Source organism: Condylura cristata, unplaced genomic scaffold (assembly GCF_000260355.1).
Source record: "Condylura cristata isolate star-nosed mole 26May11 unplaced genomic scaffold, ConCri1.0 scaffold00046, whole genome shotgun sequence".
In the NCBI taxonomy this organism is placed as follows: Eukaryota; Metazoa; Chordata; class Mammalia; order Eulipotyphla; family Talpidae; genus Condylura; species Condylura cristata.
The window spans coordinates 3,023,363-3,046,551 of NW_004567147.1; the positions used below are offsets into that span (position 1 = coordinate 3,023,363).

The following is a 23,189-nucleotide window of genomic DNA, read 5'->3' on the forward strand; positions in this document are numbered from 1 at the left end:
GATGAAAACCTCTGAGTTTATTTTTTCTCCTGCTTCTGAACGTGTATTTATATTTGCCGAATGAAAATCGTGATGTGTGCTTTGATGAATGGAATTTCCGGCTCTCCCTGTGCACAGCTAGTGGGTGAAGGTCACCTTCAGTGACTTTTTTTGCCCTTGGTCTGTTACTTCCCTACACCGGTTGCTTTCCCAGCCGCTTCCCGGGTGTCTGTACATAGTTTGTGTTTGTAGAGGAGCGCCTTCCGTATTCTAATGTACTAGATGATGGCTGTATGAGGAAGACAATGTACATAGACAACTAAGTCACCTGAACTCTATGGCCTAGGTTTTGTACATACAGAAACTGCATGGTACTTAAATTATTGTCTCCGATGATGTATGCAGTTTCTTTAAAAACCAAAAAAAAAAAAAAAAAAACTTAAAAAAAAAACCCGCTTCCTTGACTCCTGTGTGTTTTGTCAACCACAGGAACTACCAAAATGTCTCTGGATCAGAGACATTTTATGGGGTAGAGTGGAGAATGGGATCAAAACACAGTGGAGGGAGGGAAATGCCTTGGACTATGGTGATGCCACATGGGTGATTTGGTGAGGGGATTACAACTGAAATGGAAAAAGGCACAAAATAATGTAAAAATAAATTAGTATATTATTTATTAAAAACAAACAAACAAAACACAGTCTGGCTCAGGAAGAAGGTTGGAGGGAATGGGGTAGGTCAGCTACTGGAGACCTTTGTGTATCTGGTAGCATGTGGGGAAAGAAGGTAGAACTGCTACACACAAATTCACTTTCTAGATGACTTTTTAGTAAACCACTGCCCGCTTGCTATGGCTACTTTACTTGTGGCTACTTTTGTATGCGAGTATTTTTTTCTTTCTAACATTTCCATTGCCCAATGGATTGTCATCTTAATAATCTGGAATCATGAATATAAGTCACCCAGTCACCTGGTTACTGTTCAATATGAGGCAATCTGAGGTGAGAGTTGGAGAATCTTTGGGGTGCCATTGTCACCAAACAAGAGCCCCAGACCGCCTTATTCTGTGAGTACTTAGGTCTGTCTCCTTTCTTAAGACTCCTGGGTATTTTTCCTGTAAAACAAAAAGCTTATTGTTTAACCTTCTCATCCTGACTTGCTTACTGACTGCATTTCAGGAAGGTGAAGTAACTGGAGAATATGGCCCTGGTCTGGCCATGCAAGGAAGTAATACTCCCCCTTTGCCACCCTCCCAAGACTCAGCATTGGTAAAGTGCAGTAGTTCTGTGGGACCTGAGATACTGGTCCAGGAGGCATACTCCTAAGGAGCACAGATTTCAGATAACACAGGGAGCTGCTTTTCCTTTGCCTGGCAATCTAAGCCTCAGAAAATCGAAGTGACCATGTGCACTGTTGATTATTTCTTTGTCGAGCAAAGCCCCAATTGGCTTAGCATCCTGAAGCATCGCATCAGCATCTGTGGCAAGATCTCTTCTCTGCAGTCCCAGGGATACTGGAGCTGGAGTAGCCACAGCAAGAGGGCAGTGGTTTACTGAAAGGCTTCAAGTTGCAGGCCGAGTTTTTCTCTCATTCTGACCCTTGCACTTCCATACAGGTCCAATCTTAGAAAGGCTGACTTGCAGAGTTTAATTGTAGTTATCTGAAGGAGGAAAAGGGCAGGGAGAGCCACTCTGGTGGACCACACATGGGTCCCACCCCCACTCCTGGAGGCTCTGTCATGTAAGAGGGTTAGAAGCACCACCACCCTCCCAAGTGAAGGAGGGTTTGACATTCTCAACAAAAGCGGCCTATACATATAGCTTGGGCAGTTTTGTCCTAATATGGAAAGTGGGGGTGTGGAATTAGATGTCCTCTAATGTCCTTCAGGGCATCAACTTTCTCTGATTGGGTTTATCTGAATTTTTAAAACACTGCACTTATTTCCTGGGGGTAGGGCTTCAGCTACCCTGAGGTAGTAGAACCTGGGGGTAGGGTTCCGATGACAGCAGATGAGAATGCAGGTCACGAGCTCACATGTGGGGAGCAAGAACAAGTATTTACACAGCAATAGGAGATCCAGGTAGCAATAGCATTCTCTTTCCAGCTGGCCTTGCAGGAGCAGCCCAACCCAGTTGCCCTGCACTGGCTGTGGTGGAGGCAGGCCCCTCGGGCAGCCTGGGAATCTCTGTCCCCTGGGCTCCCCCAGAGTTCCTCAGCCCTGGTAGCAAAGGCAGAAAGAGCAGCAGCACTGGTGGCAGTGGCAGGAACAGTGGCAGCGTCCAGCAGTAGTGGCCCCTAGCACCATGACCGCATCAGTAGCCCAGGAGGTGCCAGTGAGAAGTCAGTGAGAGGCTCTCCTAGAAGAGCCTTATTAATTTTTATAGAAAAAGCTGGAACAGGGTCAAGGTTAGACCTAACTGACACAAGTATATTCCCCACAGGTGAACTATACAAGAATGCTACATCTTATTTACCTTTCTCCACACAAAACTACATGTTATCTGCTAGGCACCTCTGGAAGGGGAAACAGTGAGAAAACTGTTTTCCTGCTCACACTATACTGGGGAAGTGAAAAATTTAGTAAGTGCTTCTGGACTGTCTCAAGGAGAAGGTTCAGATCCCTTCAGATCACCTACAGGTCTGTCATGTGCCACCTATACCCCCTGCCTGGGATGGGCCCCTGGGGAGCATGTTGGCACTGCGACCTGCCGTGGGGACTCGTCCCAATCTGCTGTCAACCACAACACCCTGTGTCCTCCTGACCCTGCTCTTCTGGACAAAGCACCCAGTAGGCCTTAAGCAGTGATGTTGAAGACACAGTCTGCTGTCCTCTGCAGTGCCCAAGAAAGCTCCCACTGAGCTCGCTGTGGAGTCTAAGCATGCCCTGGCTCAGAAGACACCATACGTACAGTGTTGCTCACTTGGCTCTGAGTTCCTGGCTCAGATTTGCAGTTACAAAGCATGGCTGTTCAGTGATCAGGCACTGAGCACAGATGTCCTAGACTCAAACTTGCTCTCACCTTTACTAGCTGTGAAATTTTGGGCAAGTTAAATCTTACTGTACTTCACCTTCCTCACCTGTAAAATGGGACTAATTGCACCTATATACAGGGTTCTTAAGAGGAAATAACACAGTAGATAGAAAGTGTCTGCCAGAGTCAGGCTTCACGCAACACTGGCTCTGATGTTTGGCATGCAGTTCACACAGTGCACACTCAGTATGGTCCAGGTTTGTTTCCTTAGTTTCAAACCCCCTGCCCCAATCTTGCTCCTCCACTCTAGTTTGTTTTTTAAGTGAATGACATTACTTCTTTCCACTTCTAGCAGACCATGAATACTTATCAGTTAGTTCTAGAAGCCATTTCACTGCTCTTTTATTAAAGTCTCTCTACTTCCTGGGTGACTGCAGTCATGGCCTCCTTGCCTAGGCTTCTGCCCAATCCTCTGCCGGGGTCACTGACCCAGAGACCTACTCTTGCCACTCTCCAGCTCTGTCAGCAGCTCTCACTGTCCCAATCATAAGACTCCAAACTGCAAGATGCCAGTTTTGTGGCCTGGGGCACACTCCTGTGGGGTGTATGTGGCTCGAGAGCCTGCAGGTGGCTGCTGACATGGTCATGCTTCAGGGACAATCTGGATGAACATGGGGTTTTGGACACTGAGCACCTAAGCGACTTCAGAGTAACCTCAGAACTCTACTGAGGAGCAGAGTTCTGCATGCAGAATACACAGTATGAACAAGAGTTGTTCTCTGGTGCCTGATATATGGCAACTTGCTTCTAATTCCAGTTGTCTGGGATCTTGCAGCTCCCAGATACACAGCTCTCTTCCACACCTTGCACTGTACTACTCCTCTCAGCATCATTTTTATTCGCAACATGTCTGTGGCTTCCAAACTGACTGATCTGAAAGCATTACTCTTAACTCCCTGCTTTGCCAACACCTGCAACACTTGACCTCTAGAGTTCATTTTCTCAGTTTCCACCCAGTGATCCCAGTTGCCCATCTTAAGTGATAACACCATCTTCTGACAAGAACCACAGGGCAGGACATCTCTTCAATTTCTCCTGAGGAAAAGCCATTTCCTTAACATAGCATTCCCTGGTCCCACCCTTGCACTGCTGTCCGTGAGGAGGCAGGCTTTCACGCTGGGACCTCTTATGACCAAGAGACAGACAGTATTTGTAACTTGCTGGAGAAAAAATAGTGTTGAACAAGGTCCTGGCATGACATGGTCCCCCTCTACAGTCATGGTGAATGCAGGAAAAGTGTGCTGCCTGGCACTAGCAAGGAGACACAGCTAACTTGTGGGCAGCACCCAGTCCCGTACCTAAGTGCTACTTGGTAAAAAGGGATTCTGCTCTTTCCATGTCATCAATCCAAAAATGTTTATTTCAAAAAGCAGAATCTAACTGATTCTTCCAGGATGTGATAAGCAACTTCCATGCTTACTTCAGACACCCATTTCTCTTCTCCTCCACAACAGAGACTCGTGATCTCTGTGCCTTAGTCTCAGTGTCTCCTTCACAGTGATATCACTCCTACTTCCGTAATAGGACAGAATGGGGAAGAGAGCCAGATACATAGGGTCTGCTCTAATTACGGCTGTGGCCGACACTTAATTTAGTGGGCATGGGGTCTATGGGAGGCTGCGTCTTTACAAGGCCTGTGATTTCAGAGCCCCTAAGAGCAAGCCAGTCTCTTCATCTACACAGGTTAAAATACTTTTCCCTTAAGTTTATTGCCTCAGAATCTCCCCCCTACCCGGCCCCCATGCACACACACACATGTGCCATGGGCAGAATCAGGGTAAAGAGTGAGCCCTGAATCCCAGCACCCTGCTCATCCAGGAAGCAAGATGTGATGAGAGCTCTTCTGGGGCTTTCTGCCTCACCACATGAGCTTCCCAAGCGGCACCAACAAATTCTCAAATGACACGTGTCTTGGCTCTACAAGGCCCTGGAGTCAAAATAGCAGGTGTGTCATCTAGTGAGAGTCTAGTCTGTGCTGCCTGGCTGTCAGAGCAGCAGGGCAACTTTTCTAAACCAGCATTAAAACACTTATTGTCACCTCCATCAACCCAGCCTCACTCCATTGCTCAACTCAGCCTGCCCAGTCCTAGCAACAAGAAGCCCTTGTTGCAATCTGTGTGTTGGGCTTTCCTCGATTCTGTTTCAGTGATTGGGCTATGACAGCCCAGAGGCTGGCAGGACAAATGTCTGTGTGGTCCCACGTTTTCACCTTGCTAGAAGAACACATACAATATCATACCACAGTAGGTGAGAAGAAGCTTCCGCTTTTGAGGTGAGGTGCCTGGGAGCCCTGTTCACTATACTTTCTATCCTGGTTACCTTTGAATTAATTTAGTTAAGATGTTTTTTAAAGCAAACATTGTAAGGAAACTTAACTACTTAGCATTTTTACTTAATGTGTTTACTGGGACAATTATTATTTCAATCATATCAAATATAAAAAATGTCTAGGAATAAGCCAGTAAGGAAATGCAGGCATTTTTCAGACCACCAAGAAGCTGGTCAGGAAAACAGAGCCCCACAGGGCCAAGCAGGAAGAGGTGCCAGCGAGCTCCAGAGCCAGGCTCTCCTGATATTTTCAGTTCAGTACAAAGACATGGGTTTGTCCTCTTGTAGCCAGCTGCCTCTACTTGACTGGAGACAGTACAGGTGCCAAACCTAAGTGGGGGGGCGGAGGGAAGGTCAGAGCAAAAAGGGGCAATTTCAAATATGGAGAGTGGGTCAAAGAAATAGGGAGCAAAAATGGTCTTTCGTTTTGACCATAGAGGTGTGGATGGTTCTACTGCAGTTGGAAACATGACCACTCTGACCATTCAACCAGCTCAAAGAAAGGGCTGGGGAAAGACACAAGTTTCAGCAGTGAGGGGAAGAGCCACGTTGCCCAGGCTGCCTGCCAGGTCTTAGTTTTCAGTTTACCAGCTGGTGGAAGGAAGACATTAAGGTAGTTTTCTTGAGGTCCAGTCACTGAAAGTCTCTTGTGCTGTCTCTAACCCCTCTAAGCATATCCACATTCAGAACATTAACGTTAACAGGCGACATAATCCAATCCATTCTGGTTATAAGAGACAGTGGTGCCCCTCACCAGGCAATGACACTGGAAGAACAAGAACAAGCTCAGGCCAACCTGAGCTTCACCAACACACCCTCACTGCTCATGCACAACTGCCATGGCTGCCAGGGCAGCACTTGTATTCTAACACCTTAATACCAGTGGGATTAGTTCTGTACCCCAATACTGTTCTGTACACATTCACCCCCATTTCAAAGTGAGGAAGCTGAGGCTTTAAAAAAACTATTGCACACATCTATTCAGTGCTGAGCGGAATACCCCAGGTTTCTCCCCTCCCTTCTGTTATATCAAGTTTGGCTTTTAATCTCAAAAGAGTAAAACTCTAAGATAAAGTAACCATAATATGACTTATTTGAAGAAATTCCCATTACAATGTAAGCATGCAATTTAACTGGCACCTCTAAAGGAAGGTGAATAAACTTTGGGCTAGGATTGGGGAAACTGGAGATTCAGAGCCAGTGGGGTTCATCATGGAGTGGTTCCTGCAGCCACCATCTGCAGGGAGGGGAAGGCCACCATGAGAGGAAACATTCCCACAGCTCTCACCAAATCCTGGAGAAGGCTTCAGGACCACAGACAGGGAATCCATAAGTATCTCAAATTGCCTCATTTTTTTGTGCCTATATATATATTTAATAAAGATTTGATCCCCTGGCTGGGGATCAAACTCATGCTGCAGTGGCTTTTTTTTTTTTTTTTAAAGATTTATTTATTTGTGCATACAGAACTGGGGTACAGGCCAGAGGCTCAGGGACGGTGAGAGGCTTCACCAGAGACAGAGTGGGAAGCAGAACAGGCAGATCGAGGAAGTACACTGCTGAGAGGAGCAGCGGGTGGGTCAGGAGAGGTCTGCCACGCCATGTGGTCACCTCCGGGGCAGGCGGGAATTGAACTCATGCGGAAGCGGCTTTAGATTCTCAGTGCTGCGCTTTAACCGGCTGCGCCACCAGGGAGGGCCATGCAGTGGCTTTTAATAAAGATTTATTTATTTATGTATACAAGAACAGGGGTGCAGGCCAGAGGTGTGGGGGAGGTGAGAAGACTTACACAGACAGAGTGGGGAGCAGAACAGGTGGGTCCACTGAAATAAACTGCTTAGGAGAACAGTGGGCCCGTCAGGAGAGGTCTGCCGCTCCATGTGGGTCAGGTCCTAGGCTACGGGTTGAACTTGTGCTGCAGTAGCTGTGAATATCTTGATAGTGCTGCGACATAACCTCTTGACCCCCAGGGACGCCCCTCAGTGCCTACATTTATACCACTTTTCAGAGGCATATAATCAGAATCACCCGCTATAATTAAGTTTAGGTAGGGCCTCAACTCAGCCAGATTTTACTTTTCCTTGTTTTTCCTATTGTCTGTTTGACCATGTCATCTTAAACAAGTGGTTACTTTTTTTTTTTTTAAGATTTATTTATTTATACTTATAGGACTGGGGTACAGGTCAGAGTGTGGTAGGTGAGAGGATTCACCAAAGACAAAGTAGGGAAGAGAATAGGCAGATGTACTAAAACACACTGCTGAGTGGAGCAGCAGGCAGGTCCGGAGAGGTCTGCTAGGCGATGTGGGTCAGCTCCCTTGCTGGGGATCAGACTCATGCTGCAGTGGCTTCTAAGAGCTTCATAGTGTGGAGCTTTAACCCACTGCACCACCAGGGAGAGCCCACAAGTGTTTATTTTTTAATTCATAACTGAAGTCACTATCTTAACTGCCCCAACTTCTCAATCGGGAATTTCACGGGGAAATCATACATTACACAGAATGAAGACTCATGTAATTAATATATTTTTGGGAGTGTTGCTCAGTGACAGCAGCCACTTCCCAGAATTGTTAGAGCATCAAGTGCAGAAAAACTAACCCTAAGATCAGTGTCTGTGCAGAATAAGCAGGCAGTGAGCTATAGTTAGTAATGACACTGAAATTTCAGATTTTTAGGCCTCACCTCCCAGCCAGGAACAGATCCCAGGCTGCAGTGGCAGCACTGAGCCCTGGCCAATAAACCACCACAGGTGTATAACGTATGATTTCCCCATGAAATTCCCACCACCAATTCACCATGTACCATCACCATACTCCCTTGTGTTCTTCCCACTCCTGCCCTGATCATTCTCCCTCCTCCTCCCCTTGGTATATCTCTGATCTATAGTTGCCTGATGATTTTGATTTTTACTTTATCATAGTTACCTTTGTTTTTTCTTGGTTCCTCTACATCTCTCCTGTAAGTAAGATCATTTGATATTTTTCTTTTTCTTTCTGGCTTCTGGGAAGCTGTGTGAAGGTTCCTCAAACTACTAAAAATGGAGCTTCCATATGATCCAGCAATCCCACTCCAGGAATCTATCCAAAGCACACCAAAACATTAATTCATAAGGACACCTGCACCCCTATGTTTACTGCAGTACAATTTACAAGCTATGGAAGCAACTCAAATGCCTGAAAATAAATGACTGGTCAAGAATGTAATATTTACTCAGCAATCAAAAAGAATAAACTCATGCCCTTCCCAGTAATATAGATACAGCTGAAAAGAATTTTATAGATGATGACAGCAGGTTACCTCTCCAGAGCAATGACTCAGTTTTCTTATCTAGAAAACTTTTAAGACTAAGATAACAGACAGGAATAGTGATTCAGGATGAGGGAGTAGACTTTTTTTCTAGACAGAGTATCTAGATGCTTACCTGTCAGCAACAATTCCCTTGTATACCCTACTTTACTACTCCCGACCTTACCTTTCTTATCTAGACAATGAGGGGATGAAGGATTGCCCTCACATTCCTGACTCAGAATTGACATGACAGGCTCTCCCTGGTGGCACAATTGGTTAAAGCACAGCACTATGAAGCTACCAGCAGCCACTGCTGCATGAGTTCAATCCCTGGCCAGGGAGGTGACTCACATGGTGCAGCAGGCATCTCCCGTCTTGTCTGCTGCTCCTCTCAGTAGTGTATTTCAACATGCTTATTCTGCTCCCCACTCTGTCTCTGGTGAATCTTCTTACCCACCGCACCTCTGGCCTGCATCCCAGTTCTTGTGTGCATACATAAATAAATCTTAAAAAAAGAATTGATATGAAATGTTCACGAAGTAAGCATCTTCCCAGGTGAATGCTGCCATTGGATTATTTCTACTGTGCCTGCCTTCACTTGAAAGGGCTGGATGTCCCACCCTCAAGGCTGGTTGCCAGAACACAGAAAAGTAATGGTGATGGAAAAGCCACTCTGCTAAACCGATGGCAGAAGGCTCCTTTTTGCTCTCCTGCCACCTTTGTAGGGCACACAGCCCTTGGCAGATCTGCTCACTGGAGTGGAGAGCCCTTGAGTGCATCACCACAAACCCTTTCATACAGTCCATCCATCACCACCCCTGCACTGCTATGGACTCTGCTGCATGACCCCTCCGTGCTCCATGGTTATCAATGATGGCCCATGCCAGTACCAAGCTGGCCACAGCCTCTTTCTCATGGATTCAGGATCCTGGGATAAGAGAATCTTGTCTCCAGAGTTTCAACAGTAATATAAGTGCTTAGGATCTTGGGGTAAAGCTTTTCCACCAAAGCAATCCAGACCATAGAGAGAAGGTAGTAGACACAAAGAATAGACCAACAATAACAGGAGAGAGTTCAGAGTATCTTTAGTTCTGCCCTAGGTTCCAGCCCTACCCTCTCAGGTTCTGAGCCTCAACTGTACATCTTTAATGAAATCTCCTTCCAGCAAGCTAGTTTGGGAACAATTCTATGTGATCACTAGAGGAGTCTTCAACACTGAGCCAGGCATTCTTGTATTCAAATTCTTGAGCCACATGAGTGGCCCAGGAGAGCCTGGAGAAGTGTTTGTCACTGAGGGAAAGAAAAATAGAGTAAGACAAGATCTCTACTCCCAAGGAGCTAGTATGTAAAATAAGTAGGTTATTCTAAGCCAAACAGTTAATGTGACAGAAAGGGCACCATGGAAGGAAAGAAACCTGAACAGAAGATCTGAGAGCCAGGAGAGCTTTCTGGAGGAGGTGATACTTGAGCAGAGTTTTAAGAGAAGAGAAGATGTAGCCCCATTGCCAGGGGATGTTTCTGGCAAAGATGGCAGCATGGCCAAAGATGGGTCTGGCTTCCAGTAAAGCAGAATGTGGAAAAGGAACCAGCAAGACCCTGGCCACCAACAGTTGCATTTTAGGAAAAAAAAAAAAGAAAAAAAAAAGCAGATAGAAAGGTCAATAAAAGTTTATGATCAAAAGAAAGACATCCGAACAAAAGAAAGACATCCGAACAAGCTGTTGCTAAATAAGTGGTGCCTGAAATGTCACCGATGCTCCAAAGGAAGGGGGCTGCCCTTCCACTTTGGGAGCTGACTAGACTTTGGAATGGGCCAAGCTAGCCCTACACATCACATACACCCAAAAGCCTGGCCACATGGTAGCAAACCATAGTATTAAAAACAATGACCCATGGAGTTCCTCACTTCCTCAAGTTATTTCACCTTAAGCTCATGGAGGCTCACAAACATGTTGAGGGGTAAAGAGTATAACAAATAGAGTATAACAAATTGTAGCAACCAAGATATACACTGGGGTCACTGAACTAATGGGAGGTGCAGAGACTCAGCCACTTCCCCACCTCACCCTGTAATGCCATTAAAGAACCATGCATCTTGAAGTATTTCTAACATTTCTCTGAATCATCTGAGCCTCAACTGTACATTTTTTATTTATATTTTTGAAACATGGGCACCGAAGGTTTTATTAAAAACTGCTGGGGGCTGACAACACTCATGCCTCCAAAGAGCATCTGAGTACCAAGGCACGGCCCCGCCCTGGCCACTCACTGCTGCCCAGGGCTGAGCGGCACCCAGGGGTGGGAACGGGGAGGGAAGGCACTGGGGTGGGGTGCAGGCTTGGGAGCAAGCGGGTGGCCCCCAGCTCTGTGTAAGCCTCAAGCCCGAGTGCATGGCCTTTCCACCATGAGAAACACTGCTCCGCTTTGGCCTATCAAACTTGCGCTGGCCCTGCAGGTGGGCAGGGTGTGCAGCCCGCTCTGCACCTGGTAGTCCTTGTAGAAGCGCCTTGGCAACTCGGGAACACGGGGCCTGATGGTGCTCAGGGCACTTGAAGTGCCTCGGCTGGATGCTGTCGGCCCAGATGTCCTGCTCCAGGGCCAGTGGGGCAACCTACCGGCACACGGCCACCACCTCCGCTCCTGAGTAGGTATCCGTCAGGCGCACCAGCTTGTCCAGGTCCACCTCGCCATTGATGGGCATGGCACACAGCTGCAGCTGCATCCAGCAGGGGCACGTAGATGATCCTGTAGATGATCCAGGCCTCAGCAGGGCCTCATCTACGCGATCTGGGAAGTTGGTGGCAGCTAGAACCAACACCTTCTTCAACTGCTCAACGCCGTCCATCTCTGTCAAGATTTGCGCCAAAACCTGGTCAGCCACGTTGCCAGCACATGAAGAACTGCCCCTTTCGACTGCTAAGGTATCGAGCTCATCAAAGATGATGATGGAAGGAGCCACTGCTCTCGCTTTGCAGAAGATTTCTCTGATGGCTCGCTGGGACTCACCAATGTACTTGTTCATTAATTCAGGCCCCTTGACCTCCAGGAAGTTGAGCCTGCTCTCATGGGCCAGGGCCTTCGCGATCATGGTCTCGGAGCAGCCTTGGGGGCCATATACAGGATGCCACCCCTGGGCAGCTGGAAGCGCATGCGCATGAAGGGCTCTGGATACTGCAGCAGGGGCCATTCCCTGCTTCAGCTTCAGCTTGATGGTCTCCAGCCCTCCTGTGTGTGACCAGGACACGTTTGGGACACTGATCGCCACTTCCCGCATGGTGCTGGGCCTGATCTTGCTTGCAGGAAGTTGTCCAGAATGACCCTCACAGGCCCCAGCTATCTTGCTGTCAGGCATGTTTGGCTGTTTCCTTAGGACTCTCCGCAAGGCACAGATGAGACCTGCTTTGTGGCACCAGGCCCCCAGGTCAGCCCCAACGTAGCCGTGTGCACCCAGGTGCACCGCGGGCCAGCTGCAGCAGTTTGGCCCTGTGGATCACGTGTGGCACATGCCACAGCAGCTTTTGCAGGATGTCCAGCCAGCCCTGGGCGTCTGAGACGTCAATCTCAATCTCCTTATCTAAGCGTCCCAGTCTCCGGAGGGCGGTGTCCAGGCGGGGGGTGATTCGTGGCCCCGAGAATCAGCACACGTCCTTCATTTCCTTAGGTGCCCATGCTGACCATCGGTGTTAAAAGAGTGAGGCCACGGGTCCTCCCTGGTGGCTCAGCGGCTTAAAGCACAGCACTAAGAAGCTTAAGCCAATTTCGCATGAATTTGTTTCCCGCCTGCCCTGGAGGTGATCCACATGGCATGGCAGACCTCTCCTGACCCACCTGCTGCTCCCCTCAGCAGTGTACTTCGTCAGTCTACCTGTTCTGGTCAACACTCTGTTTCTCGCCACCCCTGCATCTCTGGCCTGTACCCCATCTCTGTATGTATAAATAAATCTTTAAAAAAAATAAAAAGAGTGTGAGGCCACTACTCTTTTTTCCACTTCATTCTGGGTCCCTTCTCTTTTAGGGCAAAGTGCATCCAGCTCATTGATAAAGGTAATTGACGAGTGCCGCAGAGCGGCTTCAGCAAATATCTGGCTGTAACCTTGCTTCTATCTCCCCATAGTATTTGCTTAGAATCTCAGGGCCATTAATGACAAAGACAGCAGCGCCAACCTCGGTGGCAAGAGCCCTGGCAATCATGGTCTTCCCTGTGCTAGGTGGCCATACAGGAGCAACTCCTGGGGTGGGGGGGGGGGGTGTGGATGCTGAAGAAATTTTCCTTGATGTTAAAGCCTAGCTGGGGATTCTGTTGTGATGACACTGTCATACCTAATGTGTGCAAACTCTTAACTTTCAGGGAGGAAAACTAAAAGCTCAAGTCACAGTAAGGAGGTGATCACAGGTGACAGGTTGGGGCCAAATAAGGATTCTTAAGAATTCAAGACAGGTAAGCACATCTCACACTGAGGACCAGAGGACTGTGGCTTTCATAGCTTTCTTACATCATGTACTTTGAGTACGGCCCCACAATTTCCAGGCAAACTTTCCATTAATCAAAAACCCAGTTTGTTGTGACTGTGTTTTTTGAAGCATCTGCAGACACACACCTGCATCACACACACCTGTTTGTCCTCTTTTGTCAGCAGGTAAAAGCCACCCCAACTCACCTTGGCCCCTAATAGCTTCCTACAGAGCAAGACTGAGAATCTTATGAAGACACTGTAGAAGAAAATTAAGTTTATTCGTGCCAAGTCCTAGCTTTCCAAGGGAGGAGGAGAACCCCACACATTAGGTATGACAATGTCACCACAACAGAATCCCCAGCTAGGCTTTAACATCAAGGAAAATTTCTTCAGTATCTTGAAAAAAAAAAACGGTTTGAATGAAGAGAACATGGGGATCCTTTCATCAGGAGCTGTGCTTTTCTTTCCCAAAGACAATGGGCAAAAACATTTTCAAAATATTTGGCTCACAGCAAAATAAAATTCTAGTATTAAAATGAAATCAGATCCTCACAGTGGGCCTTAAAAAGTCTGTTGATGGTAACAGATTGACGCACTTTAAAAATAAATCCCTGCCCACTGCCTATAGCCAGAAAGGGTCTACCAAACTGGTCTGACAGAAAACTCTCACAGAACAAGTGGTTTTCAATCCCTTCACAGCATAGGAATAATAGTACTCCCTTGAAGGTCATCTGGTTCCCCCAAAAACTATGAATACAACTTCAACCACCTAAGCCTTCCCAAGAGTCCAAGGATCCCTGTCACTTACCCTAACTTGTCCCCCTACCCCACTTGCTCTGAAGCTCCATTTATGAAGTAAGCAAAGAGGAGAACATACTATGAAATTCTTATTTGTCCAAAAACTGCTAATTCTTCATTTCTCCCTTTTTGGAGTTGGAATTCAGTAACATCATCTGTTTTATAGAAAAAACTCAATTTATGTGACTCAGGAATTAAAATAAAATTATTTTTGTTTCATGACTTCTCTGTGAATTTCACCTATCTCCCAAGATCACTAGATAGCAGACAAGGGGAGCAGGGATTCCTTATCATACATTTTTCTTATATCTCCAAGTGGACTTAAAATTTTTCAGGGGCAGATGTGATACTTAAAGGATGGTTAGCCACAAATTATATTTGAAAGTATTTTTTTTTAAAGATTTATTTATTTGTGCATTCAGAACTGGGGTATAGGCCAGAGGCTCAGGGGCGGCGAGAGGCTTCACCAGAGACAGAGTGGGGAGAGGAACAGGCAGATCTATGAAGTACACTGCTGAGGGGAGCAGCGGGCGGGCCAGGAGAGGTGGGCCACACCATGTGGTCACCTCCGGGACAGGCGGGAATCGAACTCATGCGGAAGTGGCTTTAGTTTCTCCGTGCTGCGCTTTAACCCGCTGTGCCACCAGGGAGGGCCATATTTTAAAGTATTAACTGTAACCAGCTTTAAGAAGTTTCCTTCTGACTATATTTTATTAAAAAAAAATTAAATACCCAACTGTTCAAAACAGCTGGTTTCAACAACTCAGTTTGCTCTGCACTTTTTTCTCAGCAGACACTTTCTACATTAGGGAGGGACTGAATTCTCAGAATTGTAAAATTGTAATTCTATAATTTCATTGCCTCCTTCATCTCTTGAGGGTGTGGTGGAGAATCCAACTTGCCACCCAGGCTCCTGCAAGTCTCACAGCTGAATCAGTCTTCCAGGAGGGCCCTGTTTCACCAGTCTCAAAGCCTGCAATTGTGCAATGAATAATGACAATTACAGGCACAGGATGGCCTGAGGATCATCAGATACTATCCCTAACCTGCCATTTCTCTCATTTCTAGCCTGGGTGGCAGAATGTCCCCTTAAGTCCACCCAACATTTAATGACCCATCAGAAAAAAAACATGAGTCCAGCAAAATGCAACAAGTACTTTTTCTCCTAGTAGGAAACTTTAGATATTTTGTTCAATAACTGTTTCATTTCAAGTGGCACAAAAAAAAAGGGAAAAAAAAATCTTAGGTCTTTATATAAAACTATTTAGCAGGAGAAGCACCCAGAAAGCATCAGGGTTAGAGATTTAAAAAAGCACTGCATCAACAAACACTGAATCTGAGTTGTCAACAAAAGGGAGTTGTTCTTTATTCCAGAAATAAACCTTAGAAGTAACTAGCTTGGTATGAATTACAGAGAAGCACTGCTTATCACAGCACCCACCTACCCTGATAGAACTGCTTTAAAAATAGGGAGTAGATTTCAAACAACTCTTAACATGCCATTCAAACACTACTTCTGTGTGATCAAGAGATGTTGCTCCAGAACACAGCAACAACAGGTAGCTTAATTCAATAATTTTACTGGCAATAAAAAATATATACTTTGAGCACCAAAGCAAGAACTCTATTTTACTCAGTTTAGTAGAATATGTTCACAAAGAAAAAATTCAGGTAAGGCCTGCTGACTGACCACAACCATCAGGTATGTTCAGGAGGAATGTATTGGAGTCCCACAGTGTTTGTGCCACAAGTCAATAGCCTTGCTCACAATCGCATCTGAGCTGTCTTGGGGAATCTGAAAAGCAAACCAGATTTCATGAAATTTCCATTTTACAGCTTTACTATCTCCCTCACTCACTATCACATAAAATGTATTTCTACTGGAGTCTTCATTATTTTTCAAAAGTTGTTACTTGAGGAACTCTGGTGTCAGACTGTTTAAAATCTTGCACTCTCACTAACTGTATGTATCCCAGGGAAGGTTACTACCTCGGCTCAGATCCCACCTCTAGGATAGCATGTTTATCGGATAGCATGAGATCATTTGTGAAAAACATCTGCACAGATTCTAGCACTATTAACACTAATTATTACAATTATAAATTCAATACACATTTACTTACTGCTTTTTTCTTTATCAGGCCACTGCTTAAAATTTAAAAAAGACTAAATTTTGGGGTCCAATGAAATTCCTTCAGAAATAGATACCTTCACCTTCTCCTCTGTTTAAAAATATTCTAAATATTCTCCTCAGTTTAAAAATATTCTAAAGCAAAGGAAAAGCTGATATGTTTAGGCCTCTTTCAATGCATACAAAGTTATAATTAAACACATTGATAAAATCAACAGAGACTCCATCAGAGACAGTAACATAAATGAAAAGGCTTACAAAAATCTCCAAAAATACCAGGCTTCATTTTCCACTAGCAAAGATCACTCACCCCAAAGTGGTAAGTCTCCCCCTTTTTTTCCTGTAGTCCCATAGGTTATCCTAGGATAACCTGACCCTAAATGCACAATCACCGTGAGTCCCTGGCTCAAACCCCCAAACAGGATGCCAACTATAACTTATTAACCAACTATGTTAAACATTTTCAAAGGAAAGCATTGTTTGCTATAATGTGAAAACATTATTTCTCTGAAATAACAATGCAATAGGAAGATCTGGCTAGCTAAATGGACTTTTTATTTCTAGAGTCAAAATCAAATCAAATAAAGCACACTTACATTTTCCAGAAACTTTGTTATCTTCTCTGCACTGTTCAGTGCCATTACTTTTATCTTAAAGGTTAATAAAATTTCGACAGCTACAAAAACTAGAATCTTACAGGATCCACTTACAACTTTATCCCAAACTCTGTAAAAATGGAGACACAGATAGATTTTATATGCTTGAAACCAGTTTACCAAGCTATCTCAAACACAAAAGAATGTATTACCCCTTACATTTTAAATATAAACTTCAGGAAAGAACTATAAAGTAATAATACTCCCTCCCCCTACCCCACAATAAAAAGTCAACCATCTAAAGTCTATTTCAACACCATCAAACATTGGCAGGAAGAAAGGTAGGATTACTGAAATGTGATCCCTGAAATGAATTACATTAATGACTAAAGGGAAATATGGTGCATCAAAAACACATAAGCAAAGGTTATCAAATCTGAAATCAGGCATGCAATAACAATAGTAGGAGATTTCAATAACGTTCACCAATGGACCATCAACAATACAGAAAATCAACAGGGGAAACTATTGAAGCAAGGACTTAGACCATATGGGTTTAATAGATCAAGTGCCAGTGAAAGTGAGAACACTTCGTTCTCAAGTAACCTTGGAATATTGTCTGAGATAGACACCATATTGAGTCACAAAACAATATCAATAAATTCATTAAGATTCAAATCATATCAAATATATTACATTATCACAATGATTATCAAAGGAGTAATTAACCACCAAAAAAAGGCAAGAGAAACCTCTAAGAGTTGGAAAGTGAACAATACACAATGGCCACCATATCCATGTATAAATCTATGTGACGCAGCAAAAGCAGTACTAAGAGTATATAGCAATACAGGCATATATCAAGAAATAAGCAAGAGCTTAAATAATCAACTTTACCTCTCATCTTAAAGAACACACAAAACCAGTATCTAGCAGAAGTAAAGAAACAATAAAAGTTAGAACAGAAATAAACAAGCTAGAAATAAAAAAAGACAGTCCAAAGAATCAGAGAGACAAAAAGCTGGCTCTTTCTAAAAAAAAAAAAAAAAAATCAACAAAAGAGACATACCTTAGACATTTAGACTAAGAAAAGAGACATTTCTAATAAGTAGAATCCTGAAAATTACACTAAATTTAAAAAAAATAATAAGATCAATACAGTAAAGGGACAGGCTACAAAATCAGCTCACAGATATTGATTATACTTCTATATACAAATAATGAGCTAGAAGAGAAATAAATCAAGAAAAAAAATATTCACACTCACATTGAAAATAATTATGTAACTAGGAATAAACTTAGCAAAGGTGGTGAAGGGCAATGAAAACTCTAAGACATAGTTTAAAAAACACAAAGCTAGGAAATGAAAAGTTATTTGCTGCCCATGAATGGATAAAATAAACATTATAAAAATGGGCATTGTGGCCCTCCCTGGTGGCCCAGCGGGTTAAAGCACAGCACTAAGAATCGAAAGCCACTTCCACATGAGTTCGATCCCCGCCTGTCCCGGAGGTGACCACATGGCGCGGCAGACCTCTCCTGACCCGCCCACTGTTCCCCTCAGCAGTATACTTCGTTGATCTGCCTGTTCTGCTCCCCACTCTGTCTCTGGTGAATCCTCTCACTGCCCCTGCAACTCTGGCCTGTACCCCAGTTCTGTATGAATAAATAAATAAGTCTTAAAAAAAAAAGGGCATCCTATCCAAACCAATGCACATATGTAATGCAATCCTTATCATGGTGCCAAAGTATTCTTCAAAGAAACAGAATAAGCATTATTGAAATTCACGTGTAATCATACAACAAATAGCCAAAGCAATCCTTAACAACAAATGCAATCCTGACAAAAACAGAAAGTGATGGTATCACACTCTGACACTTCAAAACGGTACAGTGATGGAACTAAACTGACACAAAGACCAATAGAATAGATTTGGGAGCCTAGAATAAACCCACATATCTATGGACAATTAATCTACAACAAAGTATTCAAAAGTATATGCTGGAGAAAGGGGAGCTGTTTCTGCAAGTAGTGTTGGGAAAACTGGACAGCCATATGCAAAAGAATAAAACTATATTACCACCTCACAAAATGAATAAACACAAAATGTATTAAATATATGAAGGTATGAAATATATGAAATGCCACGGAAGAAAACATTGGCAAAATACTCCACAACAATGTTGGCTTCAATAATTTCTTTGTGGAATAATCTCCAACGGGAAGAGAAACAAAAGTGAATATAAAAAATGTGGCTATATTAAACTAAAAAGCTTTTGCACAATGAAAGACACTACCAGTAAAACAAAGACACCTTAGTAAATGAGAGAAAGTATTTACACATCATACATCTGACAAAGGACTGATAACCAAAGTATATAAAGAACTGATACAAGTTAACAAAAGGAATAAAATAGACCAATCAACAGATAGGTACACAATCTATATAGGCACTTCTCCAAAGAAGATATTCATATGAAAAAATGTTCATTATCACTTATCATTAAGGAGTGATATGAGAATGGCCCATATCATAAGGACCAAAAACAAGTGTTGGCAACAATGCGGGAATAAGGAAGCCTTGTACACTGTTGGTGGGAATGTAGACTGGCCCAACTCTTATGAAAAACAGTATAGAAGTTTCTCAGAATATTAGTATTATATGAAATAACAATTATACTCCTATCTACGTGAAGAATACAAAATCATAAATTTAAAGAGATATATGCACTATATTCACTGCAGCAATGTTTAAAATAGCCAAGTTGACCCTCCCTGTTGGTGCAATAGTGTTAAGAAGATAGCTGCAGCCACTACAGCATGAGTTCGATCCCTGGTTAGAGAGGACCCACATGTCTAAACAGACCTCTCCCGACCTGCCCACTGCTCCCTTCAGCAGTGTATTTCAGTCAATCTGCCTGTTCAGCTTGCTGCTCTGTCTCTGGTGAAACCTCTCATCTCCTGTGCCTCTGACCTGTATCCCAGTTCTTATATGCATAAATAAATAAATCTTTAAAAAAATTAAAATAGACAAGTTATGGAAACAGCCTAAGTATGCAAGGACAGATGAGTAAATTAGGAAAATGTGGCATGTGTGTATATGTAGGTATATATGTACATACATACACACACAATGGTGTACAGTGGAATACTATACAGCTATAAAACATGATCTATGAGCTCTTGCTATTTGCAACATGAATGCAACTGTAGTGGAAAATGCTAAGTGAAATAATTTAGAAAGAGAAAAACAAACACCAGATAATTTCACCTGTATGTGGAATACAGAGAAACAAAAAGCAAGACAAAGCATCAGACAAAAGCAAACCAATAAACAATAAACACTAAAAATAAGACTGAAACTGTCAGGGATACAAGACAAGGAGCAGGGAAAGAAAAGAGGAATGAAGGGGCACAACGCACTATGGTAGAGAAATGTGGGTGCCTTGGTATAGGTGTGGTATGGTGACATAAATCTGAGTAGGTGTGAGCATATGCCTCTGAAAGAGTTATAAACCAATAATCTCACAACTATAAACTAACAATGAATAAGCTCTAAAGACCTAATATAGAACATGTAACTAAAGTAATAAAACTCCAGTTATCTAACATGCAATTTTTAATTTCTCAAATATAAATACATTTTTTTAAATGATCATCTCTGCTAGATATCCATCAAAATGCCCATCCCTAAAACTGACATTCTGGGGAATAAAAGAAAGAACTAAACAAAAGTTTAGACTTTACTTTTATAGTACTAATGAAATCATCACATACTAAAGAACAACAACAAAAATATATGAAATTAGATTCACTCACTTTCAAATTTCTTAAACTTCTCCAAGAATTTAAGAGAGCTCATTCCTGATTTGTAACCATTCTAAAATAACTATTCTGATAATACCTTTAACTCCTAAAGTGGGTATTATGCTCAATGTACTTAGTATGTATTCACATAACATTGTCTGTCCTTCTCAACAGCATCTTCAAATCTTAGGGAGAAGGGTTAGGATTCCAAAATAGTCATCATATTGTCTGAAGATAATAAAAAAGCTGCATTTGAGATTTAAATCTTTAAGGACTTCATAAACTTTTAGATGTCATTATGTATCTAAGAAATATCCATTTTTTTTTCTAGATTAATATCTCTCGTATTTCTAGAAAATAAAAGCACATGTCTATATAGCTCTTGGAGATCATTTTAGATTTGAATTCTGAACAACAGCTAACATACTGATGGCTTTCAAATTTGCATAAACATACATATATTTAGCATTCCTAATATCAATATAATACTTATAATGTTTTTGTTTCTGTAATAGGCAGAATCATGTGCTATGTCAGCAGCTATTAAAAGAAGTTAGCTTCTAGTTACTGTATTGTTATAAAACAAAATGATATTCTCTAGGATGGTCACATGATAAACCAGGATTCTTTTCCAAATCCAAGCCTTCAGTATGTCTTTAAAGAAATACTTGCCTTTGCAAACTGGATTCAGGCAAGCATCCTGAGAAGCACCTCTTAAACCAGAGTTCATAGGGAAGCTTGGACACTGCAGAACAGGTTTTCAGATGACTCAGCAATCTGCTATCCTCCAAATTCAAGTACTGTTCAAACACCTTTGGCTGATGATTAAACAGGAAGAGAGATTACTCGTTTGCTGTGACATAACATTACCTGACCTTACAGCCTATGATTAAAAAAAAAAAAAATACATGCTGAATGCAAAGAAATACTAGAGGTCAAAACCTGGTGACACAGCCATTTCCCAAGTCAGCACTAACCAGAGCAACCAAAGGCCTAATAGCAAAACAGTTGTTCTAGGATGTCAAGGCCAGGCTATTTCTGGCTGCCCTTGGGTAAGAATAAAAGGTAAGACCAAAGAAACAGTGGGACTAAATTGGAGAGAGGATCTAGGAAGAAAGAGACAAAATGTTGGATTAAAGGACCCAACAGACACTAACTAAATACTGATCACATTGAGTCAACTGTGCACCATGCCAGGGAGGTTCACAGGAGAGCCCATAGAAGAAGTTCTGTCATCCCCAAAATGTACAGAGGGAACAAAGTACCTGGATTGCATCTGATAGTCTCTTCCACAGAAGATTAGGCAGCAGTCAACTGGGAGAGTTAACAATGCCAGTTCCACGGATTAGGACAAATCTACCACCCAGAGGATACATTGGCTAAGGGTGAACCCCAAGGGTGAACCCCTAAAGTCCAGAAGAGACAAACAGACCCCACAGTACTTAAGAAATGCAAGTTATTATTTGACTAAATATCTGCCCCTCTGTGTTTCTGCCAAAGAGCTAACTAATAATCTTTATAATGTCCACATTAGTTCAAACCTATGCTACATGCAGGGGAAAAATAAAAGATAAAGTTCCTATCTTCAAGGAACTTACAGTCTATTTGAGACACAGTAATAAAGAGATAATTATAAACTATCACAAAGTGATGATGGGGATAGCCATCAGATGCTGGGGATATCCAGGTGGGAACCCATTCCCAGATTTAGATGTCAGAAACATCCCTGAAGAGATGGAATTTTTGGGCAGGCAGACAAAGCTTAGCTAAGCAAAAAGGGGTCCACATATTAATAACTGTTCATTTTACCTACTCTCTCAGGGTTTGGTGAATAGTTTTCTATTAAACTTTCCTATACCACTTAACAATTCCTAGATTTTCCCCAAAACACTACAAACCACAATCCAAATCAAGAGCTTTTCTTTGAAGCACAAATTGCCAAAGAATTTCCTACCCTGGACTTTCACCTCTGAAACCCTATTCTAGAATTTTGGTTGTTTGCAGCAATGGAATATTTTTTTATAAAGATTTATTTATTTATGCATACAGAATCCTGGGTAAAGGCCAGAGGAGGTACAGGGGTGGTGAGAGGATTCACCAGAGACAGAGTGGGGAGCAGAACAGGCAGATCAATAAAGTACACTTCTGAGGGGAGCAGTGGGAGGGTCAGGAAGAGTCTGCCTCACTATGTAGATCACTGCAGGGTGGGGATCGAACTCATGCTGAAGTGGCTTTAGTTTCTTAGTGCTGTGCTTTAACCTGCTGCGCCACCAAGGAGGGCCCATCAATGGAATATTTATTTCACAAGTGGCAAAGATGAAAACACCCCTATACACATTCATATATTATGCATTATACGTTAATATATTATGTCTCACAATAAAGAAAATTTCACCCAAAACTTAGTACAAATAACAGGATTCAAATAAATGAAATTTTAAACTATTTATTGTCCTTTTCTTTTTTTAGACTATGATCTCAGCAAGGACAATGACTGAATTTACATTATCCGACATAGTAAGCACACAATGTATAACTGTTAAGTGACTAAATGAGTAACGAATTAAATGAAATATTTAAATACACTAAGCAGCACCTTCATACATCTTTCTTGTCAGTCTTAATAAATATTTTTTTCATTCTCAAAAGTATGCTTAACATAAGATATTGAGAACACAGGAAAAATAAAGAACCTAAATATCACTTATAATCACACTACCTAAAGATGACTAATGATAATATTTAGGTTTATACAACCTAAAGTATAGCAGCCATT

At 42.8% G+C, this 23,189-nt stretch overlaps 1 protein-coding gene and 1 pseudogene across 4 annotated transcripts in view; both read right to left on the reverse strand.

Annotated features, from left to right (window-relative positions):
* Window positions 1-23,189, reverse strand: part of TBC1D7 (TBC1 domain family, member 7) — a 54,566-nt gene that overhangs the window by 14,454 nt on the left and 16,923 nt on the right. For 2 of the 4 annotated variants that reach the window (XM_012734132.1, XM_012734135.1), the window contains exons 7-9: window positions 21,086-21,231; window positions 16,606-16,735; window positions 14,859-15,673 (exon numbers count right to left, since the gene is read on the reverse strand). In XM_012734132.1, coding sequence (XP_012589586.1) covers window positions 15,587-15,673; window positions 16,606-16,735; window positions 21,086-21,231 — 363 coding nt within the window. In that variant the 3' untranslated portion in view covers window positions 14,859-15,586. The other 2 variants (XM_004694764.2, XM_012734134.1) reach the window with 2 other exon arrangements.
* Window positions 10,793-12,304, reverse strand: LOC101629346 (annotated as a pseudogene).